The 25,169-nt window shown below is 36.1% G+C and overlaps 1 protein-coding gene and 1 pseudogene across 8 annotated transcripts in view; both read right to left on the reverse strand.

The window, feature by feature from the left end:
- ZEB1 (zinc finger E-box binding homeobox 1) overlaps positions 1-25,169 on the reverse strand; it is a 149,824-nt gene that overhangs the window by 73,668 nt on the left and 50,987 nt on the right. For 4 of the 8 annotated variants that reach the window (XM_034987178.1, XM_034987179.1, XM_034987181.1 and 1 more), the window contains 2 exons: positions 11,447-11,594; positions 10,469-10,508 (listed from right to left, as the gene is read on the reverse strand). The exons of 2 other annotated variants lie outside the window; for them this stretch is intronic. In XM_034987178.1, the coding sequence (XP_034843069.1) occupies positions 10,469-10,508; positions 11,447-11,467 (61 nt within the window). In that variant the 5' untranslated portion in view covers positions 11,468-11,594. The remainder of the gene's footprint in view (positions 1-10,468; positions 10,509-11,446; positions 11,595-25,169) is intronic. 2 more of the 8 variants (XM_034987182.1, XM_034987183.1) reach the window with 1 other exon arrangement.
- Positions 4,382-4,508, reverse strand: LOC117998455 (annotated as a pseudogene).

The raw sequence follows: 25,169 nt of genomic DNA on the forward strand, positions 1-25,169 counted from the left end.
TTTGAAGAAATTATGTTTTATCAATTTCTACTACTGGCGAAAGAAAAGTTAAATCAATCAATGCTGCTTATATAGTTTGGCATGCGGCTCCAACCCTGCCCCAGGAAGTACTTAAAGTATTCAGTGCTTTCTATGCATTCAGTTGCTTACTCCTTATAAGGGACACATGAAGAATTACTGACCTTGTTTTAGATACAAAGAAACTGAGACTTAGAGGTTGTATAACTTGCCAAAGGGAGGCCAGTTAGTACTGGAGCTAGGATTCCAACCCAGGCCAGGAGGCGCTAAAGACTTTGCTCTGAACCTACTTAACACTGCTTCTCTGACACAAGCAGATTATAGTCAACAAATGAGCAAAATATCCTCAAAATCGAAACAGAAGAGACGTTACAATGAATTATTAAACACTTCATTGACAAGAACTTAATCAAATCTTTCTGAACTCAGAACCTAAGAAAATAAAAATTTAAATATCCTTACTATTTGTCTTTGCATCAGAATGACAATGGAAGATACATAAAACCTCAGTTCAGAGACGGTTTTATTCCCTTGATTTAAAATTCTGATGGCTCTCCATTGCATATACTATGAATTCCAAATTCCTATGCATAGCAAATAAGGGTCTCTAGGCTGTGAACATTAGGGCCTCAATTATCTGTACCTCCTACCATTCTGCTCAATATATTCTATTCCCTAGACATTGGTAGACTTTCATTCTTTTGCTTTGCCCTTTTTCCGCTACTGCCAAATTGCTACTCACCTTTCAAAAATCATGTCCAACCCATCAAGAAATCCTGTTGGTTGTATCTCTCCATCTCCACTGCCACTACTCTATTTCAAACTGTTATATCCCCTATCCTGGGTCCCCTTGTCTCCATTTACCACCTAGCAGCCAGCGTGACTTTTTCAAGCCATAAAGCAGAATATGTCACTCTGCTTCTTAAGAACTTTCAATGGTTTTTCAGTGTTCTATCATGGCCTGCAAGGATTCGCAAACTTGGGCCCTCACCGCCTTTTCCACTACTCTTCTACATTCTCACTGAAAAATCTTTTCATTCTCTGCAGGTGACAAGCCCTTGAACTTGCCTTTCCCTCTGCCTAGAATGCTGTTCCCAGTTCTTTGCAGGGCTGGCTCTTTCTTTCCCTCATGTCTCCACTTCAATGTCCTAGCTTCAAAGAACCCTTCCATGACCACCTGATCAAACATGCTCCATCCTTTATTATTCACATCATCCTGTTTATTTCCTTCAAAGCATCCAATCTGTAATTATCTTGTCTAGTCACTTATTTTCTCTCTAGATTACTTTTTGTTGCTGCTGTAACAACTTAACACAAACTTAAGAGGCTTAAAATAACACGCACTCATGATTTTACAGTTCTTAAGGTCAGAAGCCCAAGACAGGTCTCACTGGGCTAAAATCAAGGTGTTGGTAGAGCAGTGTTCTTTCTGGCAACCCTAGGGGAGCCTGTTTTCTTGCCTCTTCCAGCTTCTAGAGGCTGAACACATTCCTTGGCATGCGGCCCCCTTCTATCTTCAAAGCCAGCAGTGGCCAGTTGAGACTCTTCTCACATCACATTAGGCTGACATTGACTCTTCTTCTGTCTCCTGCTTGTACTTTTAAGGACTCTTATATTGGACCTAACCAGATAACACAAAATAATCTCCCCATTTTAAGGTTAGCTGATTAGCAACCTTAATTTCTTCTGCTACTTTAATTCTCCTTTGCCAGGTAATATAACATATTCACAGGTTGTGGGGATTAGGACATGGGACATCTTTGGGAGGCCATTATTCTACCTACCATACTTCCCCAATAAAATGTAAGTTCCATGAGGGCAAGGACACTGTCTTGTTCACTCCAGTAGTCTAAGTTCCAAACATCAAAAGGCACTTAAGATATTTGCTGAGTTACAGAACAAATTAAGACACTACTGCTTTGGTGATGCTCCTCTTGACTTTTTCTGACTCTTGTCCTAAACTTCGTGCTCCTGTATAATTTTTTACATCTCCCAGCAATAGAGCACACATGCCATCATGTTCTCATTATGTTCACATGCTTATCATTAAGTCCTTGGTCAAATGTGAAGTGTTATGATAATATGTCAATAAAGGATTAAGGGCTGTGAAAGATGTGTTTAATCAATACATTTATTTTTAAAGCAGTTCTTTTTTTTTTTGTAAAGATTTTATTTATTTGACAGAGAGAGACACAGCAAGAGAGGGAACACAAGCAGGGGGAGTGGGAGAGGGAGAAGCAGGCTCCCCGCTGAGCCTGACACGGGGCTTGATCCCAGGACCCTGGGATTATGACCTGAGCCGAAGGCAGACACAATGACTGAGCCACCCAGGCGCCCCTAATCAATACATTTTAAAGTGAAAGGGACAGTAAAAGGCTCCAAAAGGTTTATGTTAATGATTTTGTAATTGTTTTTATGATTCCTAATAAAGTGTGTGGAATATTCTCATAATGTATTGGTAAAGGATTACCTTGCTGTAAAATGTATATTAATTTAATGAATTTTAAACCTGTTAAGGATCTGAAGATAAATCTCAGTTCCATATTTTACACTTGAGAAAACTGGAACCCAATGAAGCTAACTAATTTGTCTAGTTACACAAAAAACTGTGAGCCTGGTGCAAAACCCAGTGGACCTTCTATAAAAAACTACCTCCTGAAGTTGCCACGAAGATTAATTTAATGCATTAAAAGCACACACATAAACACAGGGCCTAGCACAGTGCTCTATAAATAAGGGGCACAGTAGATGCTTTTACTGGTTTGACCAGTTATTGTAAACACTATTTATTTCCCATTTCTCAACAATATAAATAACTTCTACAAAGTAGGTACTCAATGAAATACTTGAATCAACAAATGATTAAAAAGTAAAATACAAATATAATTAAACAATTGTAAATAATTAAATAAATTAAACAATTTTTATAGGACAAAGCAGGTAAAAGAGAAGAAAAAAAGTAGAGCATGCACACCACATTGATCTTTATCATGAAGCCTTCCCCAACTTATTCTAGCTAACAGCAATTTCTCTCCTCCCTTCATGTTTATACCAGCAAGGTCGAAATTGTTTTTATATTAATACTAAGGCATTACTTTATTTGCCTTTTTCACTCTTTTTTTTTTTTTAAAGATTTTATTTATTTATTTGAGACAGAGAGAATGAGAGAGACAGAGAGCACATGAGAGGGGGGAGGGTCAGAGGGAGAAGCAGGCTCCCCGCCAAGCAGGGAGCCCGATGCGGGACTCGATCCAGGGACTCCAGGATCATGACCTGAGCTGAAGGCAGTCGCTTAACCAACTGAGCCACCCAGGCGCCCGCCTTTTTCACTCTTGACATTTGCACTGATGCAAAGGCAATGGTGGGTAGAACCGTTGGTTCTTTAGCATGATTGAAGGCCATTGCAACAAGCCATATATATCTTGCATCCTTCACTGATGCTCATTCCCAGTAAAAAATAAAAATAAATAAATTGCCAACTTCATTTAAGAATGTCCCTGGTGAAGTAGTAAAAGTTATTCTATTAAATAATGACCTTTTAGTACAGTAGATGTCTTTACTATTCTCTGTGAGAAAATGGGATGTACGCATAAACTACGTCTGCTGGGTATCAAAGCATGCAGTTGTTTTGAAATGCCAGCTGAACTAGCTGCTTTTCTCAGGGTACACCAATTTTACTTGAAAGAACAACAACTGACTATGGTTTTTCAGACTTGAATATTTGGAAGACATTTTCTAAAAAATAAGCCAAGTAATAAGCCTGTCACTTCAAGGAAAACAAAAGATCAAATGTGTTGCCAATAATAAAATTTGAGCTTTCAGGTATAAATTAGAATTCTGGAAAACATGCAAACTGCCACTGTGAGTTTCACAGCTTCTCAATTTTAAAGACCCTTCTGAAGAAACTGATGCTAGTATTGGTGGTTTTTTTAATAGGGTAAAATGCAATGGGTCAACACTTGAAAGATCTGTACAAGTAAGTGAGCCAATATATTCCAAATGACTAATGCAGGAAATACAAATTCATGAGTGGGTAAAAAAGATCCATTTAAAGTTCAAGACAGACTGATGGATTTCAATGTAACAGACTATGAAATTCAAGATACGGTTTCATATTCTGCATTGCAACTAGACTTTAAGACATGTTACTTGGTAAGTTTTGGTGCAGTCATTAAATAATACCCACAATAATCTGAAAAGGCTAATTCCACGTACATATTTATGTGAGGCCAAATTTTAATATATTTCAACCATAACAAATTACAACAGATTAAAGGCAGAAGCAAATATGAGAACCTAGCTGCCTTTATTATTAAGGATCAATTAATAAATATTTTTAATTTTTTTCACTTTTAATTGTGAATATAGTAAATACTGATAAATATAACCCACATAGTCAAAAGCACTTTGGGGTCTTCAACATTTTTAATTAGCAATAATCGCGCCTTGGATAAACCTCATTGGCTACGATACTGCCACTGCGCAAAGTTTCTTCAACATTTTTAAAGAGTGTAAAGGGATCTTGAGATCAAAAAGTTTTTAGAATCATGCTGTCACATGTCTATTCACATTGAAGTTAATTAAAATTATAAATAAGATATGAAGTTTGGGTCCTCATTTATACTAGACACATTTCATATGCTCAATTACCACATGTGGCTAATGGCTATGAGATACAATAGATACAGAACATTTCTATTACCACAGAAAGTCCTACTGGACAGTGCTGGAATATATTTGGGGGGCAGTTAATTAGCATCTTACTAAATATCACTGGTTTTATCCTACCTGTTTTAACTCCTTAAAAAGAATATATGTGCCTTTTGAGGGCTGAGACTAGAACACTGATATCTATATCTATATATGATAATGATATTGTTATGTATATATATGATGTTGCAGCCCATAAGATGCTTTATATATATATTACCAGGAATAAATATGCTGATAAGATACCTGCTAAACTGAGTATTTATTAACTCAATAAATACTTGTTCAGAGTTTTATATAAGACAGGTACCATGCAATTATGATTATTATCTTTCATATTTCACTATATTCCTATCCAAATTTATAGCTCTGGGTCTCCACTTTTTCTGTTCTCATGTGATTGTAATAAACTATTCTATCAACAATTTAATGTTTACATTGCTTCAGTTCACATTTTCATAAATGAGGATTAAAGACAATCTTCTTATTATCTATTGGTTATATTAAATAGGATGTATAGTTCATAATTATGGACTACTAATTATGACTTGCAGGTTTTCTAAAGACTTTCATACATATGGCTGAAAGCAACGTTTTAAAAGTTACATTAAATCTGTAAACAATAACTAAATTTGTTTTGAATGAGTTAGTATCACCTGGAGTTTACAGCTTGATTTTATTTCCTTCATAGCTTTGTAGGATTCTAACTTTGAAATTTTAGCACTTATTATTTTAATTTGACATTCTTTATTCCTACTAAAAACAGTGAATGGAATTTGTAAAAGTTTGTTAAAATTAAAATTAAAATTAAAATTAAATTTTGTTTAAATACACTTCTGAGATTTTTACATTTCAGAACTGCAAAGGACTTTGGGATACCAAAGAGCTAGGGCTGGCCTGTAGTGTTCTAGTTGCCCTCTATTACTCCTTGTACAGTAGTTAGAGATTTATAGTGTAATGAATGCTGCTTGTTTCCAGTGTAGTTTGAGGCAAGGCTCCTGGCAAGCAAGACCACATTTATAGGAAGGAGAATAACAGGAGAGATATGTGGGCTTCTGGCCAGGTGCTTTTCTGGTCAACAACCAAGACATGTACCTGGAACTAGGTGAGAGATTAGCTGCTTGTATATAAGCACAAGACCTCTGCTAATTTAGGACTATGCATCACTCTCTCCATATAGCCCTACAGATTCTTTTTGGAAAAAGAATGAAATATTTCTTAAGTCTGTCTTTTGGATGAGAGAAGCAAAAACATGATCTGCAAAACTAATATACTATTTGTGCAACATGGAGTAGGCACTGATAAGCCTTACACAATCAGGCCTACTCCATGCAGAAGAATGTGTACCATTAAGTTGAATCATAGGAATTTATTTCTTCAATAAAAGCAGATAAAATAACTGCTATTTAAATAAAGTAATTTTTGTAAACTGTAAACTTTATATTATGCTAAATTCTAAAGTCTCTGTTTTCAATTTTGTCTTGCTACAGAAGTTCCTTCTAAACAATGTTTCTGTAGCTAGAACGGCTTATGATCTAAATAAGAGCTAACATATTTTCATAAACTGCTTTGCTTTCCATACAGACTGGGTGTGTGCCTATGCAGCAATTTATTTTCCAAGTAACAATCTATAGTCAAGGGTAAAATTTTTAGGCTGTATTTTCAGTGGTAGAAAATTTTTAAAAAGTAAAATTAGATTTTATGGTTCAGATTGGTTAAATTTTAACATTGAAATATTAGAAAATTTAGATAAAAGTCATATGACTAGGTAGTTATTAAACTGAAAAAAGAGACAATTTTCAGTAAGTTCAAGTCATGTCTATTAACAGTAGCAAGATACTATATTAAAAGGCAGTATTTATTTAGCTTGCATAAGGAGGCAGTTTATTAATAAAAGCCCTAAAGGTATAATCTGACCATGTAACAGAGGTTTTGGAGTCAGGCTGATTTGAGTTCAAATTATGGGTCAAACCCTCAATGGTTGGTTGTTCTGGGGCAAGTTTTTTCCTAAGTCTTGGCTCCCTTACATATAACATGATAATAAAAACCACTTACAAGACTGTTTAAAGGACCAAATTAGGTAATTTATGTAAACTGCTTAGCACAGTAAATGATTCACAGTAAGTGATTAATAAATGCCCTATACACCGTACACACACAGTTTCCCTAGGACACAACTATATTTATAAGCATTTCACCTTGATTCATTCTAGTAATTTGTACCTGATACAGTAAGAAATTTTAAACAGTGTATTATTTCAAATATCATTTAGAAGTATAATTAAGAAAATTAAAAGATTTACAAAATCATCATATGCACAACTGCATACTAAGAACACAAAAACAGGATCCCAGAATCCTATGAGACTCCTCCCCTCAGTAGGAATTCAGTCTATGGTATTCCTGACAGTCATCGACTTTTAAAAGAACCAGTTCAAGCTCTTTATAACTCAGATGAGAGATGAGGCGAGAAAGAATTAGAGAAAGAGACAGAGAAAGAGAGATTGAGAAAGAGACTGAGATTGAGTCTTGATGATACAGTTTGAACCCCGGGATCAATCCATAAAATCCATTCCTTGCTCTCTTCCCTCTCTTAGGCTATGCCTAACTGATTGAGCTGGGTTTCTAAAGCTTACAACCAAAACCAGTCTTTATTAATACACTAATTATGGGTGAGAATGTAGCAATTAGACAGAAGGGAGGTTTTATTTCCACCATACCCATTAGAATCTTTAGTAAGTGGTGGATTTAGCATTCATAGTCAGGATATTGATTCCAGAGCTTGTGCCCTTAATCACAATGTTGCAGTAAACGGCAGCAGTATTACATATATCCTCCTGAGATGTAACAATAGAATTCTTTTCTGAATTAAGACAAGGTTGCCCACAACTGTATGCATCTGTCTTTTAACCATACATTTGACACTTGGTAAAGAAAATGGAATAGCAATAGAGACTACAATGATGGTATTGTAGTACCATCAGTATAATGGTATTTTCCTATTCTTAATGCTTTAGATAAGAAGATAATTAAGAAATTCTTTCTCTTCCCAAAAAGATCTCTTCTATTTTCATGGGAATAGGTGTACAATTCAAAACCTATTTCCTCAATTATACAGAAAGACTACAGCCTTATATTTGTACTTTAGATATGTCTTCCATCCAGATCAGCTGGAAATGCTATGTGAAGCATGACTACGGAAACATAACTAAGCATCTAGCTTATTATATAATCTTGCCTTTTTGAGCAAAGAGACTCACCTACAGGAGGTGTTTGATTAGGGAGAAGGTAAATAAACACTCCAACTACAGATTTCTATTGTAGAAGGTGCTTTATAATCTGGCACTAGAATTTCCAGGCATCTATCCAATTACTCACAAACAGGATACGGGTGGGATTAGCTTGTGCACTTGAATGGTCAGAACACAGGACGTCCCCAGTTGTAAAACCTAAACAACACGAGGGTTCTCTGCACTACTGCGGATCTATAAAGTTAGACTGACTCTATAATCAGAATATTGTAGTATTCTAGAATTTGGAGTGAAATTACTGACATAAAACTGTCTTTCAAGAAAAGCATTTCAGAAGACCAAACTGAACTTGAAGTCAATGAATATCCATAGGGAACTCCCCAAACTATCCTGTTTTTCCCAAGTATCTCTTAACTCAGAACATCTGACAACCTGAGTCACCCCGGGTGGGGGAGGGGTGGAGAGTCAGCTTTTCTCTTGGTCACTTGTTTTGTATTCACCTTGAATCTTCAAGCTGACAAGGAATAAAACATCTTCAAACTTTACAACTCTGTGGCATTTTACAAATTGCGAAGCACTTTAACCAGAACACCCTCAGAACAATACTGTAAGACTGATTGCTAGAGTTGGTATTATCACTTTTTAAGAAAAAGGCATATGAAGCTTGAAGAAATTAGGCAGACCATTCAAATTCACACAGAAAGTAATTAGGAAAGTAAGGATTAAAAATGTCTCTGGCGTTCTCTCCAAAGTACCATGGCACTCCAGGAATAAATGTTAAGTCTCTTGCTGGGTGCTTTCAATACATCATCACATTAAATTTTCACAAAACCTTTGGGCAGTTTATATGTATGCACATGCAATTCTGTTTGACACCTTTGACCAGTTTTTCCACGCTATGCTAAACATTTGTATTCCAGTTTCTCAACAGATGGGAAGATGTTCAGTTTTAGAAAAATACGCCCTTAAGTTCCACAAAAATACAAGCCACTTCACAATAATTTTTCAGACTTGGAAAAAAATAAAGCAAGGGAAAAATAAAGTCAAAAAGTAGTTTCAAACCGAACAGTTTAAAAACTTTAAAAATGGGGACAATTCAAAATTTGTGGGAGACTCTGATGCTACAGATCACAACTGAGGACAGTGGTCAAGTAAAGAGCTTAGGAAGTTTGTCTTGCTGAGAGATGGGGTTTATTTTGCATTTTTTTTTAGGTTAAAGATTTCTCAGACATATAGTGAAATATATACAGAGTAATTTTTAATGTTATTTCCCTAACCTTTGTTTTCTGTGAAGCTTGTCTTTTTCTGCTTCAGTTTCGCCAACCTCATTCTTTTTTAGAAACCTTAACCTCCTGGCTGGTTAGGGATAACTGAGCGATAACGCTAAAATGGATTTTAGTAATAAATCTTTAGTGTATTTTAGAATGCACCTGACAAAGTGCTCTGAATCTATGGTAACAGTGAAAAATCATTAGGTTAATTATTGGTTTACTCAAAATTTTAAAATACTTTCCTACATTTCCTTTTGTTCTTAAATAAAAATAATATCTAATCCAAATTCAATTAATTTAATGTTTTACTGGTCTTGATATTTAAAATTAATAAACGTTTGCTGAAATACTAAGTATACAACTTTTTTTTATATATATTGTGCTATCCCAAATGTCTCCAGAAGTACTAACATTTCCCCCAAAGTAACAACTGCTGAGTATCAACCTACTAAACGTTTTCAAATTTTCTGTAAGAAAGGGTTTTTTCCATTAAAAAAATAAAATCTTGTTTTCATTTGTCTATAGGAAAGCTTCAGATAGTAGGTCATTGCTAAGAGACCAATCCTCTGTCTATATCGGATGTTTGATTAATAACCCATACTCAGGTTACAATTATTAAGCATAAAATGTTGATTCATTAAGTTGAAGAAAATATGAAACCTAAAATAAATCAATAAAATACTATGATTTGGTAAACCACTTTAAAGAGAAAAACCTATGGAATATATTACGCCAATAACCCACATGTCAAAAGAGAAATTCCTACCTTAGGAAAATAAAGTACATCTGAGCAGCATAAATGTTCTAACACTAGTTTAGCAAACCAGGAGCTGTCAAGTTCCAATAACCTATTATTCACACCTCTTTAATCACTGCCACAGAGTTGATTATAAATAGCCTCATACATTTTTAAATAAGGTCATTCTGAAGTGAAACAAAGAAGGTAGTAAATATTCTTGTACATAAGGAATTCAAATCCTAATGCACAACAGAACTGTGTATTTCTCAAATGCTCAATATAAAGAAAGCTAACACAATCTTTTATTAACTATGTCAAGTACGCACTCCATGTGGATTCAGTGGAATAACTAAATTGTAGCACTATTTAAACACAGTAGCCTAAAAAGAAACCCTCCCCAATAAATTTCATTCATTCATTAAGAGGCATTACTCATGGTATAATAAAAATAAAATATAATAATCAATTGGTTGATTTACCTGAAACAATGCCACGCAAAGTCATGATGAAAAGACCATTCTACAAGGAAAAATGTATAGTATCACTGATGATGCCACTGGCTATTAATTATCTCATTTAGCTGATAATCTGAATGTATTTCAACATAAATTTATGTAAACATGTTAGAAATGCAAAATGGTTTAACAAATTGGCAGAATATCTTTCTGAAAAAAATTAAAATTGAAAATAAGGGGATAAAGTACCATTTAGAAGGCAAAGATCTAAAATAATAAGCTAAAACAAACAATCACAGTAAAACAGGGACAACAAAACAGACAATAACAACAAAAAACAAAAGAAACAATTTGGTTTTGTGTAATAGGTCCTTTATAAATAACTGATCATTATAGAATCTTTAAGAAAAACCTAAATTATCCCCATAATTCCAGAGTGGTTTTCTACCATTATGGCACCTTCAAAGATTACCTGTTGAACTGAGAGTGAAAACTCCTCACTTAAGAACTAATAGCATCAAAAGACTGGGTCTGAAGAATATTTGATAACAAGTAACTACAATCAGATTTTAATTGACTATTTTAATATTTCCTATTAAGTTTTCTGACTAAAAATCCTACATAACCAACTTTTCCCCACTTTTCCATTTCTTCCTACCAGTGTGCCTGTTTAGAGATAATGAAAGATAAAACATTACATTTGGGGAAGAGATAAATGAGAAGTCTGTGACTCCTTAGTTTCTTAAAATCTGACCTTATGCGTTCACATTATATGGTAACACAACCTTGTGGGAGTATGTCTACTACATAAACCTTTGTTATTAGAATAATTTGAAAACAGAAAAAAAGTTGGAAAATCATGCATAATATTAACATGTTTTAAAATCTTTTAAAAAAATCACATGCATGTTCCAATTTTTGTTGAATCATTTATTACCTTCACCTGGTTTTAGAGCTATTAGCTTAAAAACATCATTTCTTGTACAATAAAAAGTTAGTCACCTTGTGGGCTCTGTTTTCCATCCACAAAAGATTCTTTTTATAGTCAGGTATCTTCTGATGAGGTAAGAACCAACAGAAAATGATGACTGGAGAAAACCATGAAACTAATTTCTGCCCATATTCCAGAAGAAGAGCTACATAAAGGTTTCTGAAATCAATGAAGCATTGTTATCCATATCACACTCTTAATTCTATACTCCTATGTTATAGTCATCAATATTTTATAGAATTCTCATATTAAAAAGACATTTCTAATATGGGAGTTATGTTCTTCCAAGGCCATATTTCTAGTGATGCTACTATATCATCTTTAATGCTGCTTTTCAACAGTGAAATATATAAGGACCTTCAGTGGAGATGACCATCGGAAGATACTATCTCTAAGCTCTCTGTTAAGTATGACCATAAAATTAGTCTCTTTAGTAGTCCAAATATTATATAACCTTAAAATTATTCAGCATCTACAGCCTTAAAAATGTAATGTACATTTCAAAATGGGATTTCTGAAGGTCTTCCTTGGTCCATACCCAAACCTAAGGATGCTGGAATGATAGCTCCTATTTTTCTATTTCGCAGGCTCAGTTTACTCAGATGTGAAGAATTATAATGAAGATCCTTGGCTATTTGCTATACCCTGTGCCAAGCACTTTCTTTTCCTTTACTTTCTGGAGTAACTTACAGGGCTTTAGGACAAAAAGACTTTGTCCCAGCCATAATATCTTTTTGGAAGTCTGGTCTTATGACTTTAAAACATGATGATTGGTGGTGGTGGTGGGGTGCTGGGAAGGCAAAGAACTCTAGGCCAGACCAAACTAGCTACAGATGGCCAATACTTCATATATATACCCATGGAGCAAAGTAAAAAGAGGCATATCAGGGTCAGTGTCTGTAGCTGAGGAAATCAGATCTGGTCACTTGAAGTCAAGTGGGTGAAAATACTATGATTTGGATGAGTGCAATGACTGATTCATTTCTTTATTTAAAACACTTATGAAGCATTGGTTGTGTCAGGCACTATAGTTAAGAAAATGAATATACTGCCGGGGCCCTTGGGTGGCTCAGTTGGTTAAGTGTCCAACTCGATCTCCTTTCAGGTCATGGTCTCAGGGTTGTGGGATCCAGCCCTGCACCAGGCTGTACGCTTAGCAGGGAGTCTGTTTGAGATTCTCTCTCCCTCTGCCCCTCCCCCTGCATGCTCTCTCCAAATAAATAAATAGATAAAATCTTAAAAAAAAAAAAAAAGAAAATGAATATATCAATTTCTACCAGCAAGGATCTGACTAGTAGGGTGGACAAACATGTAAATAAGTAAGTTGTAATACATTATGATAGGTGTAATAGATATAAATCTGGAAGAGAACAGAGAAAAGGATTAACTTTCTCAAGGATGGACACTGGGGGGCAGGTTTCTAAAAGTGAAAGTGCTTTAGTAGGGAGATAATGTCTAAGCCTTTTTTCCTAAGCTTTTTTTTTTTTAAGATTTATTTATTTATTTGAGAGCGTGAGAGAGAGAGAGAGAGAGAGAGAGAGAGAGAGAAAGAGTGGGGTGGGGAGGGGGAGAGGGAGAGGGAGAATGAGAATCTCAAGCAGACTCCCTGCTAAGCACGGAGCCCAATGTGGAGCTCAATCTCATGACCCTGACATCATGACCTGAGCTGAAGTCAAGAATCAGGCACTCAACCGACTGAGCCATCCACGCTCCCCTCTAAGCTGGTTTTTAACAATAAACCAATCAGGTAAGAAAAGAGATGAAGGTCATTTCAGAAAGAGGAAAGGCACTGCTTCTTGCAAGTAAATTCCACCAAGCTATTCCTAAATTAAGAAGACTGCAGAAGACTGAAGACCTTAAGTTGTATGCAAGAGACTCAATTTTGCTAGAGGACAGAGGTGAAATTTAGGTGCGAATGCTACACTTAAATTTTAAGAATGTATTTGTTTTTATTTTTTTTATTAAATTTTTTTCCAGGGTGCCTAGCTGGCTCAGTCGGTAGAGCACGCAACTCTTGATCTTGCAGTCATGAGTTCAAGCCCCACAATGGGGGTTGAGTTTATTTAAAAAATTGTTTTTCAAATCTAACTCCCCACCCATCTCCCCTTTGGCAATCACCAGTGTGTTCTCTGTATTTAAGAGTCTGGTCTTTCATTTTTTTCTTTGTTCATTTGTTTTGATTCTTAAATTCCACACATGAGTAAAATCATACAGTATTTGTCTTTCTCTTACTGCATTTGGCATTATACCCTCTAGGTCTATCCATGTTGTTGCAGATGGCAAGATTTCACTTTTTTATGCCTGAGTAATATTCCACTGTGTGTGTGTGTGTGTGTGTATGTATATCATATCTTCTTTATCCATTCATCTATCAATGGACACTGGGTTGCTTCCATATCCTGGCTATTGTAAATAATGCTACAGTAAACATAGGGGTGTATATATCTTTTTCGATTAGTAGGTTTTTTTGTTTTGTTTTTTCTTTTGGTAAATACCCAGTAGTGGAATTACTGGATCATAAGGTAATTCTATTTTTAATTTTTGAGGAACCTCTATACAGTTCTCAGTGGCTAAACTAATTTGCATTTCTACTAACAGTGCACGAGAGTTCCTTTTTCTCCCCATCCTTAGTTATACTTGCTATTTCTTGTGTTTCTAATTTTAGCCATTCTAACAGGTATAAAGTGGTATCTCATTGTAGTTTGAATTTGTATTTCCCTGATGGTTAGTGATGTTGAGCATCTTTTCATGTGTCTGTTGGCCATCTGGATGTCTTCTTGGAAAAATGTCTATTCAGGTCCTCTGCCCATTTTTAAATTGGATTATTTGGCTTTTTTTGGTGTTGAGTTGTAGAAGTTGCACCTGGGTGGCTCAGTCGGTTAAGCATCTGCCTTCGGCTCAGGTCATGATCCCAGGGTCCTGGGATCGAGCCCCGCATCAGGCTCCCTGCTCCTCCCTCTGCCTGCTACTCCCCGATTGTACTCTCTGTCTCTCTGTTAATAAATAAAATCTTAAAAAAAAGTTCTTTATATATTTTGGATATTAGCTCCTCATTAAAATATACCATTTGCAAATATATTCATCCGTTAGGTTGCCTTTTTGTTTTGTTGATGATTTTCTTTTCTATGCAAAAGCTCTTTATTTTGGTGTAGTCTTAATAGTTCAATTTTGCTGTTGTTTCCCTTGCCGGAGGAGACATATCTAGAAAAATGTTTCTATGGCTGATGTCAAAGAATCGAATTGTTTTTAGCAATATACTTTGAAATCATGGGTGGGTGAATTAACACAATGTTGCCCAATTCATTCATATCTGGTCCCTCTCAATAAAAGCCATGACCTCACCTATATTCTTCTAAGGTACCTTGGCATAACAAGACGATACTCCCCCCCCATGCTATTGCAGCTACATCTTCTAGAATCAGCTGACACAACTGCCTATCCCCCGATCTGGTGAAGTCTTCCCAACCATCCTCAGGGTTTTCTTCACCATCCATGAACAACTTACCCTACCCTGAGTATCTGGAGCTGAACCAATAATACTCCCCTAAGCTAGTAATCTTTCCCTTTCTCCCCAAATGAATCTAAGAATGGCAGAATAATAGATTGCTTTTGTTTTATTCATTATCTGATCAGTCTGTGTTCTTCAGCAAGTGACTGGAAGAAAAAGAATCTTCTCTTAGATTTATTTTTAGTAGGAAATTGGTCCTCGGCCAGTGGAAAACAATAGATATAGGATCAAGAAACAGGTTGGATGGTTAATGGGATGTTCTGGGGAACCTCAACATTTACGAAATGGAGAGATAGAGTGGAAAAGAAACCATCAAAGACACGGAGAGACTAAGAAGAGCATGCCTTGTTGGAAGCCAAGAGATGTAGATTTTAAAAAGAGGCAAGTGAGACAGGCAGAATAATCCCGTCCTGAGTGTGGATGGGAGCTGTGAATCTGATGGGATACCACTCCCATTATAATGTTAGGTTATATGACAAATGTGAAGGGACTTTCCAGCTGTATTGCCAGTCTCTAATCAGTTGACTTTGTGTTTATCAAACAGATTATCCTGAGTGGCCTTGACTTAATCAGGCAAAAGCCTTAAAAGAGGCCTAAGGCCTCCCTGAGCTCAGAGACTCCAAATAGCAGAGAGAGTCTTCTGCTGTCCTTAAAGGAGCAAAGAGCCATGTTGTGAACTGCCTATGGTGAAGGGAAGCCTTCCTACAAGCATAAGGAAATGAATTCTGTCAATAATCTAAATGAGCTTGAAAGAGGACACTGAGCTACATTTGAGAATGCAGTATGACTGACACTTTGATTGCAGTTTTGAGCAGAGGACCCAGTTAAGCTATGTCTGGACCCCTGATCCACAGAAAATGTGAGATAATAAATATGTGTTGTTTAAGCCACTAAATTTGTTGTCATTTGTTATGCAGCAATAGAAGGGTAATCCATTAAAAGCAAGGTCCCAACTTTTGTAAGAGTAAAGGAGGATTGGGATTCAATCAGGTCTCTGACATATGTGTTAGGATTTATGAGGGGCTGAATTTTCAGCAAAGATAAAGTAGAAACCCAGTAGTATAAATTAGAACCAGGGGAGGTAAGGAAAAGATACAGTTTAATTGATAAAAAAGGTCACATGGTTCATCTAGGACATTCCTGATGCTGAGGTTAGGATAAACCGACAAATTCCATGCCACATCATTTTACAGGGATTAGGTCAATATTGCTTGCTTTGCTTCAATCTGGTTAACCAGACTAGAAGTCACTTGATGGCAGATATAATGCCTATTTTATTCGCTGATTCTATGTCCTCAGCCCCCAGCCAGTATCTGGCATATTTTAAGCACTCAAGATTTGTTAAATGAATGAATGAATGAATGAATGAATGAATGAATGAATGAATGAATTTCATACTGGTCAATGTGAAAAAGCAGATTAAAAATACGAAATTTTATGAGGAAACAGTATAAACTGGCACTACCCTCTGTAACTTCTTGAAAATATTCAAGTTAACTCTGTTAAAGTATGAATAATTTGAGATGTCACAACAGAGACAGTGATAGAGTCATAATCTAGCTAATCCACAAATATCTGATACCCTACTGTGTGCCAGATTCTAGAGTACGACTCCTGCAGTAGTTTCTTAGCTGGTATCTCTGTATCCATTCTAGCTCTTAGCCAATTTCCACACATCAGCCACAGTAATATTTTAAGACAAATCATCTTATTTCATTACCCTGTTGAAAACCTTTTAATGGTTTCTCATTATACTGAGTATAAAAGCCAAAGTCCTTAACTTGTCTTTCCATAGTCTGTCCTCTGCCTCCTTCTCCAGCTTTTATCCCTTGCCACTCACCTTATCACCTCAGAGCATTCATACATGTTTTTATACTCCCTGCCTGGAACATTCTGTCTTTGCTTACCTCCTACTCATCCCTCAGATCCCAGCTTAAATCTCTTAAATATCACTTCTTCAATGATCTCCCAATATAAATTACCCCTCTACACAGCATTTATTGTATAGCTTGCAATTACATTGTATGATTACTTTTTAAGATCCATCTCCTCCATTGCATTGAAGCTTCATTAGGTCAGGAATTGCATCTATTTTGCTCAGAGAAATATCACTAGTACTAAGAATACTTCATACATATTTGTTGAATAAATAAAAGCAAAGGCCTAGGAGACTACCGACCATATATTATGAATGCTACTGCTACCATCATTAGAACTATGGAGCCCTACCTAGTAATAATGTCACTCTAGAACACAATTCCTAACCTCAGTGGAGTACAGAGGCAAGCAACCAAGACATCTTCCCTACCACTCTACCACTTCACCATAAAAACAACAAAATAAACATTAAACAGCACCAGAAGTAAAAACCAAGTGATTCTCCTTTTATTACTATTCTTTTTTTAATACTGAACTACTATGCAGAATTAAAATTCTTAAGAATTCCAATGCTAGGAAAATAAAAGTTTTAAAATCGCTGAGGTAAGGATTCTAAATGTTTTTGATAAAGAATATTTTTTTTTAAAGATTTTATTTATTTATTTGAGAGAGAGAGAATGAGAGAGACAGAGAGCACACAAGAGGCGGGAGGGTCAGAGGGAGAAGCAGGCTCCCTGCCGAGCAGGGAGCCCGATGCGGGACTCGATCCGGGGACTCCAGGATCATGACCTGAGCTGAAGGCAGTCGCTTAACCAACTGAGCCACCCAGGCGCCCGATAAAGAATATTTTTTAAGAGTAAGAAAGTATGGAGTAACATTTAAAAAAAATCTGATTACAAAAAAAGCATGAAAAATAAACTAAGAATCTCAACTGGGCTTAGAACAACTCTGACAAACAGGATCCTGTAATTTTTCTTTCACCTAAAACCTTTCAGTGACTTCCCATTGGTCTCATAAGAATCATGAATTGTGAAGCCTTTAAAGTCCTTCATGACCTGACTCCTGTCTCCTTCTACAACTCATCTATGACCATTTTTCCTTCACTAACCCCTCCAACCACATCTATACTCTGGCCTTGGGGAGTTACTTCCCCCAACTTGCCTTGCTCTCTTTTCACCACTGGCCTTTGTTCATGTTCCCATTTCAGGAATATCTTGTTCCTTGTCTCCTTCAGGATGACTTTCTACTTACTCCATTTAGCCATCCCTTTTTCTCAGAGGTGGCTCCAGGATTTCTATATGAGAAGGTTTAGTGGTGGTACTCTGAAGGGAAAGAAAACTGGAGATATGTCTTACAGCTATACTTGCATAACAAAAACACATTGCTACTGGGATTATAAATTTCATCTGGTGCAGTTTGGGGGCCTGAAGACTATGAGGGACTTAAGTTTCTTAATTCCTTCCTTGATATTGACTGCTTCTACTAGAAAAGTTTGCTTGACACCCTCCAATCTGAAAAGGTACCACATACTATTGTGCATTTACCTCTATTAGAGAATTTACAGCATATTAGGGATGTCGTCTACTTGTCTATCTCTTCCACTAGTCTATAAACCAGCTAAGAGCAAAGACTGTCTTTCCATGGCTATAGTCCTAAAGTCCTATGTCCTGGCACACAGCAGATTTTCAATAAGTATTTTCTGACAGAATGAATCAAGTATTTTATGAAAACCTATGATATACAAAGACCCATATTAGGTATTCAGAGTAGGGGAATAGAGATACTTACTGCCTGATTAAAAATATAAAACATATAAATTTTTACAATAATTTCAAATAAATAAAACATCACCAAATATGAAAGACAGTAAAAATTAGACATTTCTACTAACCAGCATTCCTATACATCAAAATTTCTAAGTGAAATGCATTCTGTATCATCAAAGAAGCATTAAATACATTGCAGTGTATTTTCTTATAATGTGAATTTGACTGCATAAAGAGTGCTTAGCATTGTTAACTTATGAATAATATGTGATAAGCCACTAATTAACTAGAATACTCAACTTCCTGATGCTGCTTTCAGGATCCAGAATAAAAGAATGATCCAGACTAATCTGACTAAATCAACCTAAAACTCGGACCTAACAAGGTATTTTGGCTGTTGTGGTTGTTACTGCTTTAAATTGTAATGATGGGGGAGTATATCCTTAAAGAGGAATGATGAGGTACCAAGACAAGAAGTGGGATACCATGCTGAAAACAATAAATGTTACCATGAAGAAACTGTGTTGAAGAGCAAGAATAAGTACAATTTGGAAAACTTTAAATTCTAGGTTGAGATTAGTTTTGATTTGGTAATCAATTTGGGACTACAAAAACTCCTAACTGGGACTGGAAAACATACAACATAAAGACTGGAAAACATAAAGAATTTTGAGCAGGGCAAGTCTGAGGCATGGATTCCAGCATGGAAGATACAGTAAACCAGGTGTAAACAGATGAGAGCCAGAATGAGGGTAGTCGCTGCAGAATTGGGCAATAATGGTTTTGTAAATACTCTAACAGCCCAACTGTTTGCACTGGGACTGATTTCATTAATCAGAGTAATGCCACAAATATAAACTTTCAGGGTGTTATGGTACAATCAAGAAAGTGTTTGCCTCATAGAATCATTATATTTGGCAAATATGTGCCCCCAAGTGGTCGAGTCCTCGGATTAGCTATAAAATGTGCACTAGATTCCCTCTTTCTATGAATTTCTGTATTTTTCTCTGGTGCTTTCAAAATAAGACTTAGGTATACCTGTAGTATCTCCTAGTTTACAAGGTGCTTTGACTCTTTAGTCAAATAACATATTTTAAAACTTACTTCAATATTTTAGAGAAAAAATGACTAAAGAGTTCACAGAGGATTCAAATTCAGTATTTTCAATTTCTTGTTTTCCATTTTAATCAGTCTGGTGCATTACCGTCATGTAGGTTAACTGTAAGCTTATGACAAAGACTAGAAAATACATATTACCACACCATCATATGAGAGTAAGAAAGAACTTGGAATTTCATTTTTTTTTTGATGTAGTGTTCCATGATTGATTGTTTGCATATAACACCCAGTGTTTCATGCAGTACGTGCCCTCTTTAATACCCATCACCAGGCTAACCCATCCCCCCACCCCTCTCCCCTCTAGAACCCTCAGTTTGTTTCTCAGAGTCCATAGTCTCTCATGGTTCATCTCCCCCTCCGATTTTCCCCCCTTCATTCTTCCCTTCCTGCTATCTTCTTCTTCTTCTTCTTTTTTTAAACATATAATGTATTATTTGTTTCAGAGGTACAGGTCTGTGATTCAACAGTCTTACACAATTCACAGTGCTCATCATAGCACATACCCTCCCCAATGTCTATCACCCAGCCACCCCATCCCTCCCACCCCCCACCACTCCAGCAACCCTCAGTTTGTTTCCTGAATTTATTCATTTGAGAGAGAGAGAGAGACAGAGATGAGAGAGCACAAGCAGAGGGAGAGGCAGAGGGAGAGGGAGAAGCAGACTCCCCGCTGAGCTGGGAGCCGACGTGGGGCTCGATCCCAGGACCTGGAGATCATGACCCAAGCCGAAGGCAGATGCTTAACCGCCCGAGTAACCCAGGCACTCCTGGAATTTCATTTCTTAAAAAATACTTTTCCTGAACTTTTTATTTTTTAACAGCTTTACTGAGATACCTTTGACATATAAAATCATATATACTCAAGGTTTTCAAATTGATGCTTTGATATACGTATACAATTGTGAGAAGAGCACCATTATCAAGCTAATTAATATATCATCACCTCTATATAGTTACCATTTTGTGTGTGGTGAGATTTAAGATATATCCTCTTTGCAAATTTCAGGTATATAATATGGTACTGTTAACTATCATCACCACGCTGTACATTAGATCTCTAGAATTTATTTGTCTTGCATAACTAAAACTTTGTATCCTTTGATCAACATCACTCCATTTCCCCATTCCCCCAGCTCCTGGCAAATCATTCTACTCTCTACTTCTAGGAGTTTGACTATTTTAGATTCCGCACTGAAGTGAGATCATGCACTATTTCTCTTTCTGTGTCTCGCTTATTTCACTTAGCATAACATCCTCCAGCTCTATCCATACTGTTGCAAGTGGCAGGATTTCCTTATTTTTCTATGCCTGAATAATATTCCTTTGTGTTTCTGTATATGTATGTATTTTTCTTTATCCATATTTTGACCACTGTGAATAATGTTGCACCTAACTTGGGAGTGCATGAGATCTTTCAAGATCCTGATTTTATTTCCTTTGGTATATACTCAGAAATGGGATTGCTAGATCATATAGTGATTATTTTTTAAGCAATCTCCATACTCTTTTCCATAGTGGCTATACTAAGTCATAATCCCACCAACAGTGTACAAGGGTTTCTTTTTCTCCCATACCCTTGCCAATACTTGTTATTTCTTGTCTTTTTGACAATAGTCATCCTGATAGGTGTGAAGTGATAGCACTTGGTTTGATGATTAGAGATGATGGGCAACTTTTTGTATATCTTTTAGCCATTTGAATTTCTTTTGAGAAATGTCATTAGGTGCTTTGGACCATTTTAAATTGGGTTATTTGTATTTTGGTATTGAGTTGTATGAATTCCTTATATAGTTTAGGTATTACCCTCTTACTGGATATGTAGTTTGCAACCATTTTTCCCATTTTGTAGGCTGCCTTTTCACTTTGTTGATTATTTCCCTTTGCTGTACAAAAGCTCTTTAGTTTGATGTAATCCCATTTGTCTATTTTTTGCTTGTTGCCTGTGCTTTTGGTGTCATTTCCAAAAATTGCTAAGACCAACATAAAGTAGTGTTTACCTTATGTTTTCTTCTAGCAGTTTGACAGCTTCAGGTCTTACATTTAAGTTTTAATCCATTTTGAGTTGATTTTTGTGAATGGTATAAGATAGGAGTCCAACTTAATTCTTTTATATGTAGATATCCAGTTATCCCAACACCCCTTGTTGAAGAGATTATCCTTTCCCTGTTGTGTGTTATGGAAACCCTGTCAAAGATCAGCTGACTCTAACTGCGTGGGTTTCTTTCCCGATACTGTTCCACTGGTCTACATGTCTGTTTTAATGCCAGTACTGTTCAATTACTATAACTTCATAATGTAATTTGAAATCAGGAAGTGTGATGCCTCCTCTAGATGCCTTCTTGTTCAAGATTGCTTTGACTATTTGGGGTCACGGTTCCATACAAATTTTAGGATTGTTTTTTCTGTTTCTGTAAAAAATGTCTTTGGGATTTGGATAGGGGTTACATTAAAAAATCACTTTGGGGAATGCCTGGGTGGCTCTTGATTTTAGCTCAGGTCATGGTCTCAGGGTCATTGGATGCAGGGCTCCATGCTCAGCAGGGAGTCTGACTGAGAATTTCTCTGTCTCCCTATGCCACCCTCCACTTGTGCTCATGCCCTCTCTCTCAAATAAATAAATAAATCTTTAAAAAAATAAATTTGTAGATCACTTTGGGCAATATGGACATGCTAACAATATTAATTTTTCTAATCCATGAATGTGGGATCCATTTATTAGTGTCTTTTAATTTCCTTCATCAGTGCTTTATAATTTTCAGTGTATAAGTCTTTGCCTCTTTGGTTAATTCCTAAGTATTTTATTCTTTGCCTAGCTAATGTGAATGGGACTGTTTTCCTAATTTCTTTTTCAGATAATTCCTTGTTGGTGTATAGGAACACAACTAACTTTTTTATGTTGATTTTACATCCTTCAACTTTGCTACATTATTAGTCCTAATGGCTTTCTTGTTTGTGTGTGTGTGTGTGGAGTCTTCACGGTTTTCTATAAACATAATTATATTATCTGCAAAGAGAAATAATTTTACTTCTTCCCTTCTGATTTGGATGCCTTTTACTTCTCTTGCTTGCTTATGTTGGCTAGGGTTTTTAATACTATGTTGCTGGTTGTGGTGAGAGTGGGCATCTCTGCCTTGTTCTGAATCTTAAGAGTAAAAGCCTCCCAATTTTTTCCCATTGATTATGGTGTCAGCCTTGTGTTTTCCATATATGGCCTTTATTGTGTTCCTTTATATGTTCCTTCTATACATACTTTGTGGATAGATTTTATAAAAAGATTTGAATGCTTTTTCTGCATCTATTGAGATTATCATGTTTGTTTGTTTGTTTTTTGTCTTTCATTCTATTAATGTGGGGTACACTACACTGACTGATTTTCATAGGTTCAGTCATCCTTGCATTCCAGGGATAAATCCCACTTGGCCATGGTGTATGATCCTTTTAAGAGCTGCTGCTAGTATTTTATTGAGGATTTTTGCATCTATGTTCATCAGAGATACTGACCTGTAGTTTTCTTTTCTTGCATTGTCTTTGTCTGGCTTTGGAATCAAGGTAAAGCTGGCCTCAAAATGAGTTTAGGAGTATTCCATTTATTTCATTTTTTTGGAAGCGTTAAAGAAGGATTGGTATTAGTGCATCTTTTTGTGTCTGTTAAAAGTCCCCCAATGAAGCCATCTGGTCCTGGTCTTTTCTTTGTGGGAAGGTTTTCTATTACTTATTTAATCTCTGTTATAGGTCTGTGCAGACTTTCTATTATTTCTTTATTCAGTCTTGATATGCCTCTAGGAATATACTGATTTTTTTCTAGGTTACCTAATTATTGGCATGTAACTATCTTTTTTTTTTTTTTAAAGATTTTATTTATTTATTTGAGAGAGAGAGAATGAGAGACAGAGAGCATGAGAGGGAAGAGGGCAGAGGGAGAAGCAGACCCCCTGCTGAGCAGGGAGCCCGATGTGGGACTCAATCCCGGGACTCCAGGATCATGACCTGAGCCGAAGGCAGTCGCTTAACCAACTGAGCCACCCAGGCGCCCGGCATGTAACTATCTTAATAGGCTCTTTGATCCTTTTTGTTTCTGGATCATTTGTTGTAATGTCTCCTCTTTGTATCTGAGTTTGAGTCTTCTTTCCTTGAACTAGCTAAGAGTGTGTCAATTTTATCTTTTCAAATAACCAATTCTTAGTTTTGTTGATTTTGGTATCGTTTTTCTATTATCTATTTCTGCTTCTAATATTTATTATTTCATTCCTTCCACTAATTTTGGGTACCATTCGTTCTTCAGTTCCTTGAGTTGTATGTAATGGTAGGGTGTTTGGGAGCTTTCTTCTATTTAAAATGAAGGCATTTATTGCTATAAGTTTCCCTCGCACTGTTGCCTTTGCTGCCTCCCAGGTTTTGTTAAATTATACTTTCATTTTCTTTTTTGTCTCAAGTTAGCTTTAAAATTCCTTCTGTTTTTTAAAGATTTTATTTATTTATTTGAGACAGAGAGAGAGAGCACAAGCAGGAAGGAGGGTCAGAGGGAGAGGGAGAAGCAGACTCTCCACTGAGCAGGGAGCCCGATGCAGGGCTTGATCCCAGGAGCCTGAGATCATGACCCAAGCCGAAGGCAGACGCTTAACCGACTGAGCCACCCAGGTGCCCTAAAATTCCCTTTCAATTTCCTCTTTCACTCAGTGGTTGCTCAAGAGTATGTTGTTTAGTTTCTACCCGATTGTGAATTTTTCCATTTTCTTTCTGTTCCTAATTTCTAGCTTCCTTCCCCTGTGGGTCTGAGAAAATATGATTTCAATCTTCTTTGTTAAGATGTGTTTGTACTTAACACATGATCTATCCTGGAGAATGTTCTATGTGCACTTGAGAAAAATGTATATTCTCTGCTGCTGTTTGGTGGAAAGTTCTATATATGTCTGTTAGGTCCATTTGGTCTACAGTGTTATGTCAGCTGTTTCCTTATTGATTTTCTGCCTAGATATTCTATCCATTATTCAAAGGGGACTACTGAAATCTCCTATTCTATTGTTGTCAGTTTTTCCCTTTAAATCTGTCAATATGTGTTTTATATATTTAGGTGCTCTGATGTTGGGTATATATCTACCTGTTTATGTTATATCTTATCATTATATAATGACCTTCTTTGTCTCCAGTGACAATTTCTGACTTAAAATCTGTTTTCTCTGATATTGCCAACCTTGGTGTCTTTTGGTTACCATTTCTACAGAATATCCTTTTCTTCAGCCTATGATACCTAAAGTGAGTATGTTATGGTCAGCTTATCATTAGATTTTGGTTTTTTATTTTTCTTTAAAAAAAAAAAAATCCAGTCGGCCACTCTATCCCTTTTCATTGGGGAGTTTAATTCATTCATACTTCAAATAATTATTGATATGTAAAGACTTAGCTATTTCCATTTTATTTATTTATTTTTTTGCAGTTATTTTTATTCCCTTCTTGTGGTCTTCC

The sequence above is a fragment of the Mirounga leonina genome, unplaced genomic scaffold (genome assembly GCF_011800145.1).
Source record: "Mirounga leonina isolate KUSES-001 unplaced genomic scaffold, KU_Mleo_1.0 Mir_413, whole genome shotgun sequence".
Lineage (NCBI taxonomy): Eukaryota > Metazoa > Chordata > Mammalia > Carnivora > Phocidae > Mirounga > Mirounga leonina.